The sequence below is a fragment of the Ascaphus truei genome, chromosome 1 (genome assembly GCF_040206685.1).
Source record: "Ascaphus truei isolate aAscTru1 chromosome 1, aAscTru1.hap1, whole genome shotgun sequence".
Taxonomy (NCBI): Eukaryota; Metazoa; Chordata; class Amphibia; order Anura; family Ascaphidae; genus Ascaphus; species Ascaphus truei.
In genome coordinates, this window is record NC_134483.1 from 475240437 (window position 1) to 475257163 (window position 16727).

Below are 16727 nucleotides of genomic sequence, written 5' to 3' on the forward strand. Positions count from 1 at the left end.
GAAATGCCAGACCAAGGGTAAAAATCTGTCAAAAGAAGCCATGTGTTTTATCCTTATTCTGATTTATTTTTTATTGCCCAGGAAGAGTAGGAAGGCTACACATATCCCAACGAATATATATGTATATGGTTATCATATCCCCTCTTAGATGCCCTATTTCTAATGTAAATAAATATAATTTTGCTAGCCTCTCCTCATAAGATAGATTGTCCATCCCCTTTATTAATTTGATGGCTCTTCTCTGCACTCTCTCTAGTTCCATAATGGATTTTCTTAGGATTCGTGCCCAAAATTGTACTCCATATTCAAGGTGTGGTCTTACTAATGCTTTGAAAAGGGGCATAATTATGTTTACTTCCCTTCCATCCATTGCCCGTTTAGTGCAAGATAAGATCTTGTTTGCCTTTGCAGCTACTGCATGACTTTGGACACTATTGCTAAGCCTGCTGTCTACAAGCACTCCTAAATCCTTCTCCATCAAGGATTCCCCCAATATATCTCCATTTAATTTGTAAGTCGCCTTTTTATTCTTGCATCCCAAATGCATAACCTTACTTTTATCTGTATTAAACCTATTCTGCCATTTACCTGCCCAAGTTTCCAGTCTCTCCAAGTCCTTCTGGAGAGAAATTACATCCTGCTCTGATTCTACTACCTTACACAATTTAGTATCATCAGCAAAGACGGAGACTTTGCTCTCGATGCCAACCTCAAGGTCATTAATAAACAAGTTAAAAAGCAGGGGTCCCAGTACCAATCCCTGAGGTACTCCACTCACGACTTTAGCCCAACCTGAAAAAGTTCCATTTATGACAACCCTCTGTTGTCTATTGTTCAACCAGTTTTCAATCCAGGTGCATAACAAACCTCCCACCCCCCCCCCCTTCTCCAAATGACTCACAGCTCTATTACCCAAAGTTGGCTAATAGGGCTGCAGATCACTGAATATCACTCAATAAAATAAAACATAGAGAACACATTGAAAGTAATTGTTACAATATAAATCAAGTGGTCTGTAACCCCTGCAGTGCCAGTAAGGTTACGAAAGACCTCTCATGGTGAACATAGCTATCTTTACTGGCAGAGAGGGGATTAAAGTACACCTCTTACCCCGTCCACCTTAAAGTCCTACATAATCAATCTCATCAATTTTGTAATCCAATTGAACCCTTAGGCGGCCCTTATCACATTCCCTGCTGGCGCCACTTCAGCCAGAAAAGTCTTCAAAGACTTGGTGGGCCAATAAATAAAAAAATGGAGTGCAACCCCCCGCCTCCGCGACGCTATAACAAAACATGTTATAATATAAGGCCTGATGGTCATCTTCAATCTGATGCCATTAATGTCCCGTGACAACCCTTCCTCAACGTTGATTAAAGCCCGTCATTTGGCGATAATGATTCATTTCGCATTCTCATTTGCATATGCGACGTTAAAAATGTTGCCGCAATATAAAATCCCCTCATCACTGCTTTTAACTTGGCAATATGGATTTAGTGAATAAGTCGAGAAATAGAATTGGCGTTAAACTCCGATTAACGCCGATTTTTCAAATGTATTAACTTTAAGCGAATCTAGGCATTGCTTTCTTCCTGTTAGAAAAGCAAGGGGCAAGCAGAAGGCTCACTGCGGGCTAACACGGGAAAGCTCCTATCAAAGGGATCAGGGAGAAAAACAAGTGGAGTCTGTTCATCTGTCAGGGAGAGGGATCTCTTACCAGTGAATCTTCTCTGTGGGACATGTGAGCCCTCTACTGTGAGGTTTCAAAAGCACTGTCAACATCCCCTAAGAGCTGTCACAAGTGCGTAGAAACAAGTACATGTAAAAGATAATTACAAGGATGATGTTGGTATTGTCAATGTTTCTGTCCTCGTTGGCTTTCAAGACTGGCAGCTATGGTTGCCAGGTGGCTTCTCCAAAAATACTGGACACAATGGTGAAAGGTGCAACGCACTTGATGCACATACAAACCCACCCCCCTCTCACCACTCCATGCTGTTTCCTTCTCTCCTTAGCTCCACCCTCAGGCTCCTAAGATCTCTTTCTGATTGGCTGCTGCTGGGTAATGCAGCCAATCAGGATGGAGGAAGCTGCCCAGCCCCCTAGCAACAGCCCTGCTCTCTCCCTGCTCGGGGAAATCCTGTGACCCCCCCAAGCCGTTCAGGTCACTGTATCCAGAGAGGTAATACCAGTATACATACATGTCCAGTATTACCGCTCATTTTTTACTGGACAGTGTCCAAATACAGTACGGTCCGGTTCAATACTGGACACCTGGCAACCATACTGGCAGCTGATTTTCAGCGGGAAATCTATTGCATTCCACATAGTTGCATCCCACTCGTGTCTATAGTTAGGGAAGGTCACAGAAAGAGGGAGTGTGGGGACGCGTGTGGCCTGCGGAATACGCTCAGCTTCTCCCATTTGCTACCAGTGTTGCATTACGTTACTATCATTTATATTTTAATAAATGATTGAGCTTTCCCCTATTTTTTTATCACATTTTCAATGTTACAAAAAGATACACATTTGTAAGAGTTTCACAGTTCATTTTTATACAGTTTTGCAATGCATTGCAAGCCTCTCCGGCACTCCGGGGGTTACAATACACCACCTCTGTCACAACTTGGCGTCAAAATGGGTGAAAGATTCAGGTCTGCTTGATAGCTTGTACGTTCTTATCACAAAATCAATAATTTATGCACACTATTATCATGAAATATATGGAAGTCTTGAGCATTTTAATTTAGACATTTTAATGGCGCCTCTAAATCCATTCTTTCTTCTTTTTTTTTTCTTCCAGCTTCAGGGTTTAATCTTTCTGGAGAAGTTCCTTGTCAGCTGTTTTGAAGGTGCGGTAATGCTCTAACTATCCACAATGGGCAGGCGATATCCAGGTGCAACCTATCGACCAAGCAGTTCATGTATGTATGGCTATTCCTTGATCTGTGGATCAATAGCGTTCATTCCTCCTGTTTTCTCAACCTTTGCTTTCTTCTGCACAATCACAAGGGAGTGAGACATTTGGTGACATGTTCTCCATTGAAACTACTAGAAATACAAAGTAGATATGGAATTGATTAACCAGGTCTATTGTACGTTTTCGGGAAGCAATTTGTGGTAGGCAAATGTGTTTGTCATTCATCAGCAGGGAGTCTCGCTGTTCATGACAGCGTTTAGAGTGATACGTCACCATTTCTCGGTTTAAAATAAAAAACGTGTAAATGAGGCCGTACTGCCGAACTAATCAGTACTGGTGATGTCATACTCAATCCATTTCTATGTATGTATATCTTTATTTACATAGCGCTATCCAGGTACATAGTGCTTTACAATACACGTGACATAATATTATAACACAATGGGAATAAGCTCTTAATATATAAAACAATAGGAAAAGGAGTCCCTGCCCCAAAGAGCTTACAATCTAAGTGGTAAGTGGGGAGAACTTACAGAGACAGTAGAAGGGTGTTATAGTAAGTGCGTCTGAGTAGAAAAACCTGGAAGATTCTGGAGAATTTCACACCTGTTGTAAAATGATGATTGTTGTGGGGTCTGCTGAATATGGCTGCAACCCAATTTTGAACATAACTTTTTTTAAGAGCTTACCCATAATGACTGCAGCTTTGAAACCGCTGCTGCGATCTTTCCTCAGTTAAGTGTAATCCATCTTAGGCTGAGTCCCCGCTGGCGCTCAAAGCATGCGTGGCGGGTGTCCTGCGTCTGCTCGCGCGTGGGGGGAGGAGGGGGAGGGGGGGGGGTTTGGTGGCATTGCCGAATATTGAGCGAGCGGGAAAGTATAAAATTTTTATTTACCTAAGCGCTGAGCGTGTGTGCCCGCGCATACGCGAGCGCGCATCGCGTGAGCGGGGACTTGCATATATATATTGTGACAAACGGCTTACTCCGGGGCTCCGTCGTTTGTCCGGGACTGTTTAGAACACGGTCTTTTAGGGTAGGTTAAATGATGAGGCGTCACGTACTGTTCCTTTAAACAGGCTATGCCTGGTTTATTCAGTCCCAGGCACTGAGACTGCCACAGTGCATACAACAGAAAACAGATCAAAACAAAAGCTGCTCATCTGAGCGATAACTTAACTTAGATATCCCTGACTCAGGGTTGGAAGTGGCTTTTCCACTCCCAACAACAAAACAAGGTACTTTTGCAGTCTTATACAAATGAACAGAAAGATTGAACCTGTTAGGGGAAGAGGCTTCTCCCCTCTGTAGTTCAGCAGCCTTCCAGCCTCCTGGCTCTTGTGGAGAGACCAGAGCAAACAGGAAAACAGTCTTACATACCTGATTCCTAATTAGCATGATAGGTGACAGAAATCAGTCAGCAGACAAACTCTGGTCTGGATCTCTCATCCCTCAGTTCCAGTGCTTGCCAAACTGTGGGATGGAGTGTATGTATTATAAGGCTGCACTCCCAGGCCAAACAGGATAGAAACTGTTTAGTATCCTGGGAGCCCTATATACGGAATTTATTACCATCCCCTGGTTTCTGTCACATATCCTCCCCCCCAGCTCAGACCTCGAGGGATGAGCGACCATGGATATTAGGGAGTGCATCCTTGACAACCCGTCAGCATTGCCATGTTTGTGCCCTGACCTGTGTTCCACAGAAAATTTAAAGGGTTGTAGGCTTAGGAACCACCTGGTCACTCTAGCATTCTTTTCCCTGTTTTGACACATCCAGGTAAGGGGTGCATGATCTGTGACCAACCGGAATTTTCTCCCCAACAGGTAGTATTTGAGCGTCTCTACAGCCCACTTTATTGCGAGACACTCTTTCTCTACTATGGAGTAATTTTTCTCCTGGGGATTTAGTTTCCTACTTAAATAAAGGATGGGGTGCTCCTCACCTTGAGACTCCTGGGAGAGTACCGCCCCCAGCCCTACCTCAGATGCGTCGGTTTGGACTACGAACTCTTTGGAGAAGTCAGGTGTGACCAACACTGGTTGGGCACAGAGAGCTTCTTTCAGGCTTCTAAAGGCTTGTTCGGTTTCGGGGGACCACTTTACCATTAGTGGTCCTCTTGCTTTTGTGAGGTCAGTTAGTGGGGTTGCCTTAGTTGCAAAATTGGGAATAAACCTTCTATAGTACCCAATTAACCCCAAAAAGGTCCTTACTTGTTTTTTTGTAACTGGCCTTGGCCAATTTTGTATCGCCTCCACTTTGAGTGTTTGGGGTTTGAGTAAACCTCTGCCAATAGAATATCCCAGATACTTGGCCTCCTCCAGACCAATAGTGCATTTAGCGGGGTTAGCAGTTAGTCCAGCAGACCGGACTGCGTCAAGCACAGCTTGGACCTTTGGAAGGTGGGATTGCCAATCTTCACTATGGATTACCACATCATCCAGGTAGGCGGCAGCATACCGAGCATGTGGTTTTAAAATTTTATCCATCATTCTTTGGAATGTGGCGGGAGCTCCATGTAAGCCAAAAGGCAACACCTTATACTGAAAGAGGCCGTCTGGGGTTGAGAAGGCTGTCTTTTCTTTTGCCCTTTCTGTGAGGGGAACCTGCCAGTACCCTTTTGTTAGGTCTAGGGTTGTGAGATATCGGGCTTTGCCCAGTCTCTCTACAAGTTCATCTACCCTGGGCATGAGGAACAATAATTCGTAATTTCTGCCAGAACCCCAGGCCAATAGAAGCTTCGGAGAACCTTTTCTTTTGTCTTTTCCACCCCTAGGTGTCCCCCCAATGGATGACTATGTGCGAGGTGTAATACTACGTTACGGAATGTCCGTGGTACCAACAATTGTTTAGTTGTAACTGATTTCCTTTTATCAACCCGATATACTAGGTCGTTCTCTACCTCGAAGTAGGGGTAAGCAAGTGACCTATCTGGTTGGCCAGGAGTACTATTCTGGTCCCGTATATTTCCCCTTGCTACCGCTAATGTGGGGTCCTCCCACTGGGCCTTCTTAAAACTCCCAGGACTGACCTCTAGGTCAGCGAGGGTCTTATCCGGTTCTGGGGTGGTAAGTGTCTGCTCAACATCTTGATTTGGGGTATTCCCTACCAAAGTAGTGATGGGGAAGGGAATTTTACAGCACTCCTCCTTTTCCCCCTTCTTATTTGGGCCCTCGTCAACCTCCATTTCTGAAAAAGGGAAAGGATTTGTTTCTTCTAATACTTCGTTATGGTCCGCTATTGAACTCTGGGCGCTATTCTGAGCGGGGGACCACATTTTTAGAAAATGGGGAAAGTCGGTCCCTATTAACACATCATGTGCCAGTTTGGGTACAATACCCACCTTGAAATCTAAAGAACCAAACTCTGTTTCAAAAAAAACATCAACAGTGGAATATTCATGATTATCCCCATGTATACAACAAATTGCCACTCTTTGTGAACTGTTTCCCTGTTTCTTCTTAATGGGCAAGAGGTATTCGGACACTAGTGTGACCATGCTCCCAGAGTGAAGAAGTGCCCGAACCCTCTTACCATTAACCTTTACAAATGCCCACAGATGGTTATTCAAGGGGTCCTCTGGGCTAGGGCCCATACATTGGGACAACAGCGAATAAGGTTCCACGCTGTTGCATTGCATGGGCTCATCATTTAGTGGGCAGATTTTTGCTGTGTGGCCCCTCTCATGACAATTTACACATTTAGGTACATAGTCTGTGTCCCACTTAGAGCCTTTTCCCGGCTCCCCATGTTGGCTATTGCCCTTAGTGTGCGAACCACTGTTGCTGGTGCTGCGTGAAGGTGGTCACCGCTCTTCAGCGCCCCTTAACCCCGGTACCCTTTTACCGTCTCTGGAAGAGTCCTGGAACCTCGGGTAGTGGGGTTGCTCCACGACTGTGGGTTGCGGGTGCCCTTCTGCTGCATTGTACCTTTCTACGAGGGCCACAAGCTCATCCGCATTGTGGGGGTCACTCCGACTGACCCAACGGCGTAAGGCAGAGGGAAGTTTCCTCAAGAACTGGTCCATGACCAACCGTTCCACGATGTGGCTGGCTGAGTTGATCTCGGGTTGTAGCCACTTCCGGGCGAGGTGGATGAGGTCATACATCTGGCTTCGGGTGGCCTTATCCATCGTGAAGGACCATGCGTGAAACCTTTGGGCGCGAACAGCCGTGGTTACGCAGTGGCGGGCGAGGATATCGAACTTCAATTTTGCATAGACGTTAGCTTCGGCTGGCTCTAGATCAAAGTAAGCCTTCTGGGGTTCGCCGCTTAGGAAGGGTGCGATTAGACCAGCCCACTCAGCTTCTGGCCATCCCTCTCTCTGTGCCGTGCGTTCAAACGTGAGAAGATAGGCTTCCACATCATCCGAGGGTCCCATCTTCTGAAGGTAGTGGCTTGCCCTGGTCATTTTCGGAACTGGGGCTGCCACTGCCAGTGGAAGGTTACTGATAGTCCCCCTCAGGATCTCGAGTTCCTGCTGTAAGCCCTGAGCGAACCGCTGTTGCTCCTCTCTCAGCAAGCGGTTTGTCTCTTGCTGGTTTGCATTCGCGTTTTGCAGGGCTTCATTCGTCAGTTGCTGGTTTGCATTCGCCTGTTGCTGGTTTGCATTAATCTCTTGCTGGGCTATTAGCAGCTGTTGCTGGGCTGCATTCGTCTGCTGCTGGTTTGCATTAGTTTCTTGCTGGGCTATTAACAGCTGTTGTTGGGTTTCATTCACGTCTTTCTGGGCAGCGACATTGCGTACCAGCGCACCCACCACGTCTTCCATCTTGTTTGCAGAGGATGAAAAAACTTTTTTTTTTTTTTTTTTTTTTTTTCTTTCAAAGTTCTTCAACCCGCAGACCCCCTAGTGCTCTGCTCGCATTCTCCACCATATGTGACAAACGGCTTACTCCGGGGCTCCGTCGTTTGTCCGGGACTGTTTAGAACACGGTCTTTTAGGGTAGGTTAAATGATGAGGCGTCACGTACTGTTCCTTTAAACAGGCTATGCCTGGTTTATTCAGTCCCAGTCACTGAGACTGCCTCATTGCATACAACAGAAAACAGATCAAAACAAAAGCTGCTCATCTGAGCGATAACTTAACTTAGATATCCCTGACTCAGGGTTGGAAGTGGCTTTTCCACTCCCAACAACAAAACAAGGTACTTTTGCAGTCTTATACAAATGAACAGAAAGATTGAACCTGTTAGGGGAAGAGGCTTCTCCCCTCTGTAGTTCAGCAGCCTTCCAGCCTCCTGGCTCTTGTGGAGAGACCAGAGCAAACAGGAAAACAGTCTTACATACCTGATTCCTAATTAGCATGACAGGTGACAGAAATCAGGCAGCAGACAAACTCTGGTCTGGATCTCTCATCCCTCAGTTCCAGCGCTTGCCAAACTGTGGGATGGAGTGTATGTATTATAAGGCTGCACTCCCAGGCCAAACAGGATAGAAACTGTTTAGTATCCTGGGAGCCCTATATACGGAATTTATTACCATCCCCTGGTTTCTGTCACAATATATATATATATATATATATATATATATATATATATATCTTATACTATATTAGTGAAAGCACTGTATGTTTGCCTGCATGCATGCATGCCAGCCTGCCTGCCTGCCTGGATGTCCGGTGTCCCTAGGGGAAATCTCATTGGTCCCTTGGCCCGCCCCCGCACACCTCTCATTGGCCTGAGGCGGAGTGACGGGCCAAAGGACACACAGGGACACACACACACAGGGACACACACACACAGGGACACACACACACAGGGACACACACTCTCCCCCGTCAGTTGGACCGCAGCTCACCTTCCACACCCCCCCCCCCTCCTCTCCCGGTGCCCCTCCTCTCCCGGTGCCCCTCACTCTCCCGGTGCCCCTCACTCTCCCGGTGCCCCTCACTCTCTCCCCCCTCCCCACCTCACCCAAATCCCCACGCTCCGCAACATCCCCAGCCGCACCATCACCCTCACCGTGCGCCGCGGAGGAAGCGCGGCCCTGCTGCTCAGCAGCAAACTCCAGGCTCCTCCCCCCTCACGGCGCGGCCCTCCTGCTCTCCCCCTCACGTGCGCCGCTACCGGAGAGGGGAAGCGGCGCGGGACTCCCCATCACGTGCGCCGCTACCGGAGAGGGGAAGCGTCGCGGGACTCCCCATCACGTGCGCCGCTACCGGAGAGGGGAAGCGTCGCGGGACTCCCCATCACGTGCGCCGCTACCGGAGAGGGGAAGCGGCGCGGGACTCCCCATCACGTGCGCCGCTACCGGAGAGGGGAAGCGGCGCGGGACTCCCCATCACGTGCGCCGCTACCGGAGAGGGGAAGCGCGGCGCGGGACTCCCCCTCACGTGCGCCGCTACCGGAGAGGGGAAGCGGCGCGGGACTCCCCATCACGTGCGCCGCTACCGGAGAGGGGAAGCGCGGCGCGGGACTCCCCCTCACGTGCGCCGCTACCGGAGAGGGGAAGCGCGGCGCGGGACTCCCCCTCACGTGCGCCGCTACCGGAGAGGGGAAGCGCGGCGCGGGACTCCCCATCACGTGTGATGCTACCGGAGAGGGGAAGCGCGGCGCGGGACTCCTGCCACTCTTGCCCCCCCCCAGCTTCCCGAACTCACCTCCTGCCCCAGCCAGATGCCACGGGGTCAAGGTAAGTCACACACCGTCTCCCACCCACGCACTGTCACCCAGTCACCCACACACCCACCCACCCAGTCACTTTCACCCACCCAGTCACCCACCCACCCACTCACTCAGTCACCCACTCAGTCACTCACTCAGTCACCCACCCACTCAGTAACCCACCCACCCACTCACTTAGTCACCCAAAAACTCACTTAGTCACCCACCCACTCAGTCACCCACCCACTCAGTCACCCACCCACTCACTCAGTCACCCACCCACACACCCACCCAGTCACCCACTCAGTCACCCACCCACACACCCACCCAGTCACCCACCCAGTCACTTTCACCCAGTCACCCACTTTCACCCAGTCACCCACCCACTCAGTCACCCACCCACTCAGTCACCCACTCACTCAGTCACCCACTCACTCAGTCACCCACTCAGTCACCCACCCACACACCCACCCAGTCACCCACCCAGTCACTTTCACCCAGTCACCCACTTTCACCCAGTCACCCACCCACCCACTCAGTCACCCACCCACTCAGTTACCCACCCATTCAGTCACCCAGTCACCCATACAGTCAGTCACCCATTCAGTCAGTCACCCAGTCACCCACCCACTCAGTCAGTCACCCACCCACTCAGTCACCCACCCACTCAGTCACCCAGTCACCCACCCATTCAGTCACCCAGTCACCCACCCATTCAGTCAGTCAGTCACCCACTCACCCACCCAGTCACCCACTCACCCACCCAGTCAGTCACCCACTCACCCACCCAGTCAGTCACCCACTCACCCACCCAGTCAGTCACCCACTCACCCACCCAGTCAGTCACCCACTCACCCACCCAGTCAGTCACCCACTCACCCACCCAGTCAATCACCCACTCACCCACCCAGTCAGTCACCCACTCACCCACCCAGTCAGTCACCCACTCACCCACCCAGTCACCCACTCACCCACCCAACCACCGACCCAAAGTCACCCACCGACCCAAAGTCACCCACCCACTGACCCAAAGTCAAACCGACCCAAAGTCACCCACCCACCGACCCAAAGTCACACACCCACCGACCCAAAGTCACACACCCACCGACCCAAAGTCAAACCGACCCAAAGTCACCCACCCACCGACCCAAAGTCAAACCGACCCAAAGTCACCCACCCACTCAGTCACCCACCCACCCACTCAGTCAAGTGTCACACACCCACCCAGTCACCCACCTAGCTGTCAAGGGGGGGGGGGGGAAGCCTAACCCTGTCGTACGCCCCCCCAAAATTATATCCCGGGCAACGCCGGGTCTCTCAGCTAGTATATATATATATATATGCAAGTCACCTGGCTAAGCGCCGCCCGCTCAGCGAGCTAAGCGCTAGCGGGGACGCAGCTTTACTTGTAGGCCCCAGACTAATACCTATTGCTGAGGTGGGTGCCTGAGTCCTTTATTGATAACCGATATGCCACACGTGGCTGAGGTCAGACAGCAGGAAATAAGTACACAGCGTTTGTCATATAAACGCTTTTATATAACAGGTATTAATACTTAAGAACACTGTGATCCTCAACAAAGGATGTACTGTATGTTAGTGTCCGTTAGGAGTTGACCACCCAATCCTAGGTATATGGGCCTATATAAATGGTGCTGGGACACCGTTGGAGCTCTTAATGCACTAAAATGTAGCAGGCCTGTACTTCGCAAAGGTGCTTCAGTACCACTGTTAACTGCAGCCGATGAGGGTCCCCTCTGATGGCAATCGACACACTGTGTGCTTTCCTCTCTTAGCCCCACGTCTTCTACAGCCTTTGTCATTGGCTGCTATTATGTCCATCACCAGTCACATGTCCATAGCACACTGGAGAGGAACCTGCCAGGGAGCAGTGTGAGTGTGTGGCTTGCATCACACGGGGGGGGGGGGTTTACATAAGGCAGGGGTGCGCAAACTTTTCTTGTTGTGCCCCCTCCCCCTGCCTGCTCTCCTCCGTTGTCGCACTGCCCTCCTTACCTCAGTGCGGCGCCAAATGACGCCACGTGGTTGTGTGACATCACGTCACTTGGAGAAGAGCGCTGGGCCTCTGCAACTGCTCGCGCTCCCCAACAAAAATCTTGCGCCCCAAGTTTGCGCACCGCTGACCGCTGACATAAGGTATACATCACTAACAATATCCAAACAAAAACAATGATTTCTATAGTTGGGCTTTCGGGTTTTTTTTCATGTATAAAGCTATTCAGTATATATAACAACCAATACAATGTTATTCACTTTACTGTAACTCCAATATGTGTTGCTACGTGGGACTGAACTAATAGTGATGGGTTAATGTGAGGACTTTGCTGGCACCACAAATTCCTAAACCACCTGGGTCTAGAGTAGACAATACCCTTCTGGCACTGAAAGGGAACATGTATTGTACATTTGAGAGAATGCCTAAGGCTTTGTCCATAGTGAAAGTGAGCGCGAGCGCTACAGCGCTACTTTCCTCGCGCAAGCTTTCCTCTCCGGCGATGGGTGGACTGTAGGTTTTTGGAAAGCGAGCGAGGGGGTGGGCGCAGTCATGATGTGGAGGGGGGCGTGCCAAGGAAGTGTCTTTAGCAAATAATAAAATGCATAATGCCATGCAATTTACAAAAGTATTCTACAAATATATATACTATGTCATGCATGAAAACATGCCTGGTTAAAAAAAATTAACAATTATATAGTAATGGACAATACATCAGAAATTTCTCTCCATAAATTATCACGTTTGTAAACCTCAGAAATCACATTTTCAATAGTTTAGTTGTCCATATTCTCACAGCAAGCACAACTCAACTGACAAAGTAATTTGAACAGTATCCAGGCAGAATAGCTTACTACATTTTCATTGGCTGTTAGCCGCTCACATGACCAGACTGTCTTGCTACAACAGCAAACAAGTTTGTCTCCTCTGCTTTTGGTATCCTTGTATCTCAAGTGCACGTGCATGTGCAAGCTCGCGCTCACTATGGCCATGCGCTTTGGAAAACACACGTTTGTTTGTAGCGCAAGCTATGTAGCTTGCTCTGTATCTTGCACTATGGACGAGGCCTTATTGTCATGCAGCAAATTATTGATATGGCCTGAAAACAATTGTTAAGTGTATGTATTCCCAGGTCTAAATACAAAAGCCTTTTATAGTTATCATGCCAGTGAGTATAGCGCTGCAGGGCTGCCAGTGAGATTGGTGCTGCAGGGCTGCCAGTGAGATTGGTGCTGCAGGGCTGCCAGTGAGTTTGGTGCAGCAGGGCTGCCAGTGAGTTTGGTGCAGCAGGGCTGCCAGTGAGTATAGCGCTGCAGGGCTGCCAGTGAGTTTGGTGCAGCAGGGCTGCCAGTGAGTATAGTGCTGCAGGGCTGCCAGTGAGATTGGTGCTGCAGGGCTGCCAGTGAGTTTGGTGCTGCAGGGCTGGCAGTGAGATTGGTGCTGCAGGGCTGCCAGTGAGATTGGTGCTGCAGGGCTGCCAGTGAGATTGGTGCTGCAGGGCTGCCAGTGAGTTTGGTGCTGCAGGGCTGCCAGTGAATTTGGTGCTGCAGGGCTGCCAGTGAGATTGGTGCTGCAGGGCTGCCAGTGAGATTGGTGCTGCAGGGCTGCCAGTGAGTGTGGCGCTGCAGGGCTGCCAGTGAGTATAGTGCTGCAGGGCTGCCAGTGAGTTTGGTGCTGCAGGGCTGCCAGTGAGATTGGTGCTGCAGGGCTGCCAGTGAGATTGGTGCTGCAGGGCTGCCAGTGAGTATAGTGCTGCAGGGCTGCCAGTGAGTTTGGTTCTGCAGGGCTGCTAGTGAGATTGGTGCTGGAGGGCTGCCAGTGAGTGTGGCGCTGTAGGGCTGCCAGTGAGTATAGTGCTGCAGGGCTGCCAGTGAGTTTGGTGCTGCAGGGCTGCCAGTGAGATTGGTGCTGCAGGGCTGCCAGTGAGATTGGTGCTGCAGGGCTGCCAGTGAGATTGGTGCTGCAGGGCTGCCAGTGAGATTGGTGCTGCAGGGCTGCCAGTGAGATTGGTGCTGCAGGGCTGCCAGTGAGATTGGTGCTGCAGGGCTGCCAGTGAGATTGGTGCTGCAGGGCTGCCAGTGAGATTGGTGCTGCAGGGCTGCCAGTGAGATTGGTGCTGCTGGGCTGCCAGTGAGTTTGGTGCTGCAGGGCTGCCAGTGAGTGTGGCGCTGTAGGTCTGCCAGTGAGTATTGTGCTGCAGGGCTGCCAGTGAGATGGTGCTGCAGGGCTGCCAGTGAGATTGGTGCTGCAGGGCTGCCAGTGAGATTGGTGCTGCAGGGCTGCCAGTGAGATTGGTGCTGTAGGGCTGCCAGTGAGTTTGGTGCAGCAGGGCTGCCAGTGAGATTGGTGCTGCCAGTGAGATTGGTGCTGTAGGGCTGCCAGTGAGTATAGTGCTGCAGGGCTGCCAGTGAGATTGGTGCTGCAGGGCTGCCAGTGAGATTGGTGCTGCAGGGCTGCCAGTGAGTGCTGCAGTCTGCTTCTATACTACTGTATGAAAGTCCTGAAGCAGCTACACCCATCATCAATGCAACATGACCATCTTAATTGCATTTGTGATAAAAATGCAGAGTGAATAATCATTGAGCTGAACCAGACACCCTGTGTTATGCGAGCCCCATGAGTAGGAAGAGTTACTTAAAGCAGCCATGTGCCATGCTTGAAAAATATATTGGCGTCTACAGTAATAAGGCAATGAATAAGTAGAGATAGGACTGAAAGCTTTGCGCCAAACTTGGAATCTGCTGTACAAGTGGCGTTTCTTTCGCAAGTTCGACTTTCGCAAATTCGTCTGAGTTTGAAAACAGTCGCCTCTATATTTTTTGAAATGATGGGAAAATGTGAGCGAAACCAAAAATCCGCTTAAATTTTCCGACATTTGACTGAGAAAGTGTAAATGTGCTAAAAAAACAAACAAACTCTGCAGCGAAAAAACAGCTAACTAGGCACTTAGCCGAAATTGCAGCTTTCCCACGGTTTTTAAATAAGAAAAAGGTTCAAACGAACCTTCGCGGGTTTGTGAAGAAATCTTTGTCCGAAGGTTGGCGGGTCGTGCGCTGACGCATTCAGCCACCACTACTTGTAAGACAAACACACAGAGTGCACTGTACCTTTTATTCCGCACCTTCTAACATCAATGTACCAAGGTCTTTGCTTCAACTTTTACCTTGTGCATCAGCCTGCGATGTACGAAGGGTTAAAAGAAAGACTGATGGAGGAATTGCATGGTTATCATTTCTATCTTTTAGAGCAATGTTGCTGCTGTGTTCAGTAATGGCTCTGAGATGACATTACAGCTTTTTAGTGGGGACCTAGGTTGGCCGTATTTGTATTTTGTACAGATTCTGGTCCCCTGAGCTGGGATTATCATGGTTGAGCTCGGCGGGACACCACAGTTCTGCTTTTAGTAAGGAGCTCATACAAAGATCCAGTCTTATTTTGAAAGCCAAGAAACAGGATATGGTGCAAGAGGTGGAAGCAGAGCAGCTGGGAGACATACAGTATAACAGGAATCCAGGATCATTATTTATTTATAAAATATTTTACAGGAAGTAATACATTGAGAGTTACCTCTCGTTTTCAAGTATGTCCTGGGCACAGAGTAAAACAAATAATACATGGTTACAAGTACAGTTACATAAATGAACAGGGTATACATTATATACAAGACATTGCGTGCACAGTTAAAGAAAATATATATTATGGGCGTATGAAACAGTTACAGACCAGATTAAAATGTGAGACAGCCTTAGATTTGAAAGAACTTAAACTGGTGGTGGATGTGAGAGTCTCTGGTAGGTTGTTCCAGTTTTGGGGTGCACGGTAGGAGAAGGAGGAAGGTCCGGATACTTTGTTGAGCCTTGGGACCATGAACAGTCTTTTGGAGTATGATCTCAGGTGATAAGTGCTGCAAGTGGTAGGGGTGAGGAGCTTGTTCAGGTAGCTGGGTAGCTTGCCCATGAAGAATTTAAAGGCAAGACTGGAAAGGTGAACTTTGCGCCTAGAATCTAGTGATGACCAATCTAGTTCTTTGCGCATATTGCAGTGATGTGTGTTGTAGTTGCATTGGAGAACAAAACGACAAATTGAATTGTAGAGGGTGTCAAGTTTGCTAAGGTGGGTTTGAGGTGCCGAGCCATATACTACCCTATTTCCTCGATTCTAAGACGCCATCGATTCTAAGACGCACCCTTGATTTAATAAAAAAAAATGTGGGAAAAAAACCCAGTATATTAAATGTGCAGATTTTTTTTTTTTTTTAAACTAGCAAACAGTAGCATACATTTATCTGCACTAGAGAGAGGCAGACACAGAATGGGGAGAGAGAGAGACAGTATCGGATGAGCAGAGAGAGAATGGATGGGGGGGAAGGAGAGAATGGGGGGGGGAAGGAGGGAATGGAGGGATGGGGGAAGGGGATGGGGGAGGGAGACAGTGGAGGGGAGGGAGACGGGGGGGGAGACAGGGGAGGGAGACAGTGGAGGGAGACAGTGGAGGGAGACAGTGGAGGGGAGGGGGGGAGGGAGACAGTGGAGGGGAGGGGGGGAGGGAGACAGTGGGGGGGAGGGAGACAGTGGAGGGGAGGGGGGGAGGGAGACAGTGGAGGGGAGGGGGGGAGGGAGACAGTGGAGGGGAGGGGGGAGGGAGACAGTGGAGGGGAGGGGGGGAGGGAGACAGTGGAGGGGAGGGAGACAGTGGAGGGGAGGGGGGGAGGGAGACAGTGGAGGGGAGGGGGGGGAGGGAGACAGTGGAGGGGAGGGGGGGAGGGAGACAGTGGAGGGGAGGGGGGAGGGAGACAGTGGAGGGGAGGGGGGAGGGAGACAGTGGAGGGGAGGGGGGAGGGAGACAGTGGAGGGAGGGGGAGAGAGACAGTGGAGGGGAGGGGGGAGGGAGACAGTGGCGGGGAGGGGGGGAGGGAGACAGTGGAGGGGAGGGGGGAGGGAGACAGTGGAAGGGAGGGGGGAGACAGTGGGGGGGAGACAGTGGAGGGGAGGGGGAGGGAGACAGTGGAGGGGAGGGAGACACACACACAGACACATACACACACACACACACACAGAGTGACAGAGACACACACACACACACACACACACACACACACACAGAGACACATAAACCCACACAGAGTGACAAAGACACACACACACAGACACAAACACACACAGAGAATCACACAGAGAGACACATACAC

The 16727-nt window shown here is 49.8% G+C and overlaps 1 protein-coding gene across 15 annotated transcripts in view; it reads left to right on the forward strand.

The window, feature by feature from the left end:
* The window catches only part of APBB2 (amyloid beta precursor protein binding family B member 2), a 457842-nt gene that overhangs the window by 164975 nt on the left and 276140 nt on the right, over positions 1 to 16727 (forward strand). For all 15 annotated transcript variants that reach the window (XM_075567343.1, XM_075567401.1, XM_075567410.1 and 12 more), the window contains one exon: positions 2804 to 2924. In XM_075567343.1, the coding sequence (XP_075423458.1) occupies positions 2879 to 2924 (46 nt within the window). In that variant the 5' untranslated portion in view covers positions 2804 to 2878. The remainder of the gene's footprint in view (positions 1 to 2803; positions 2925 to 16727) is intronic.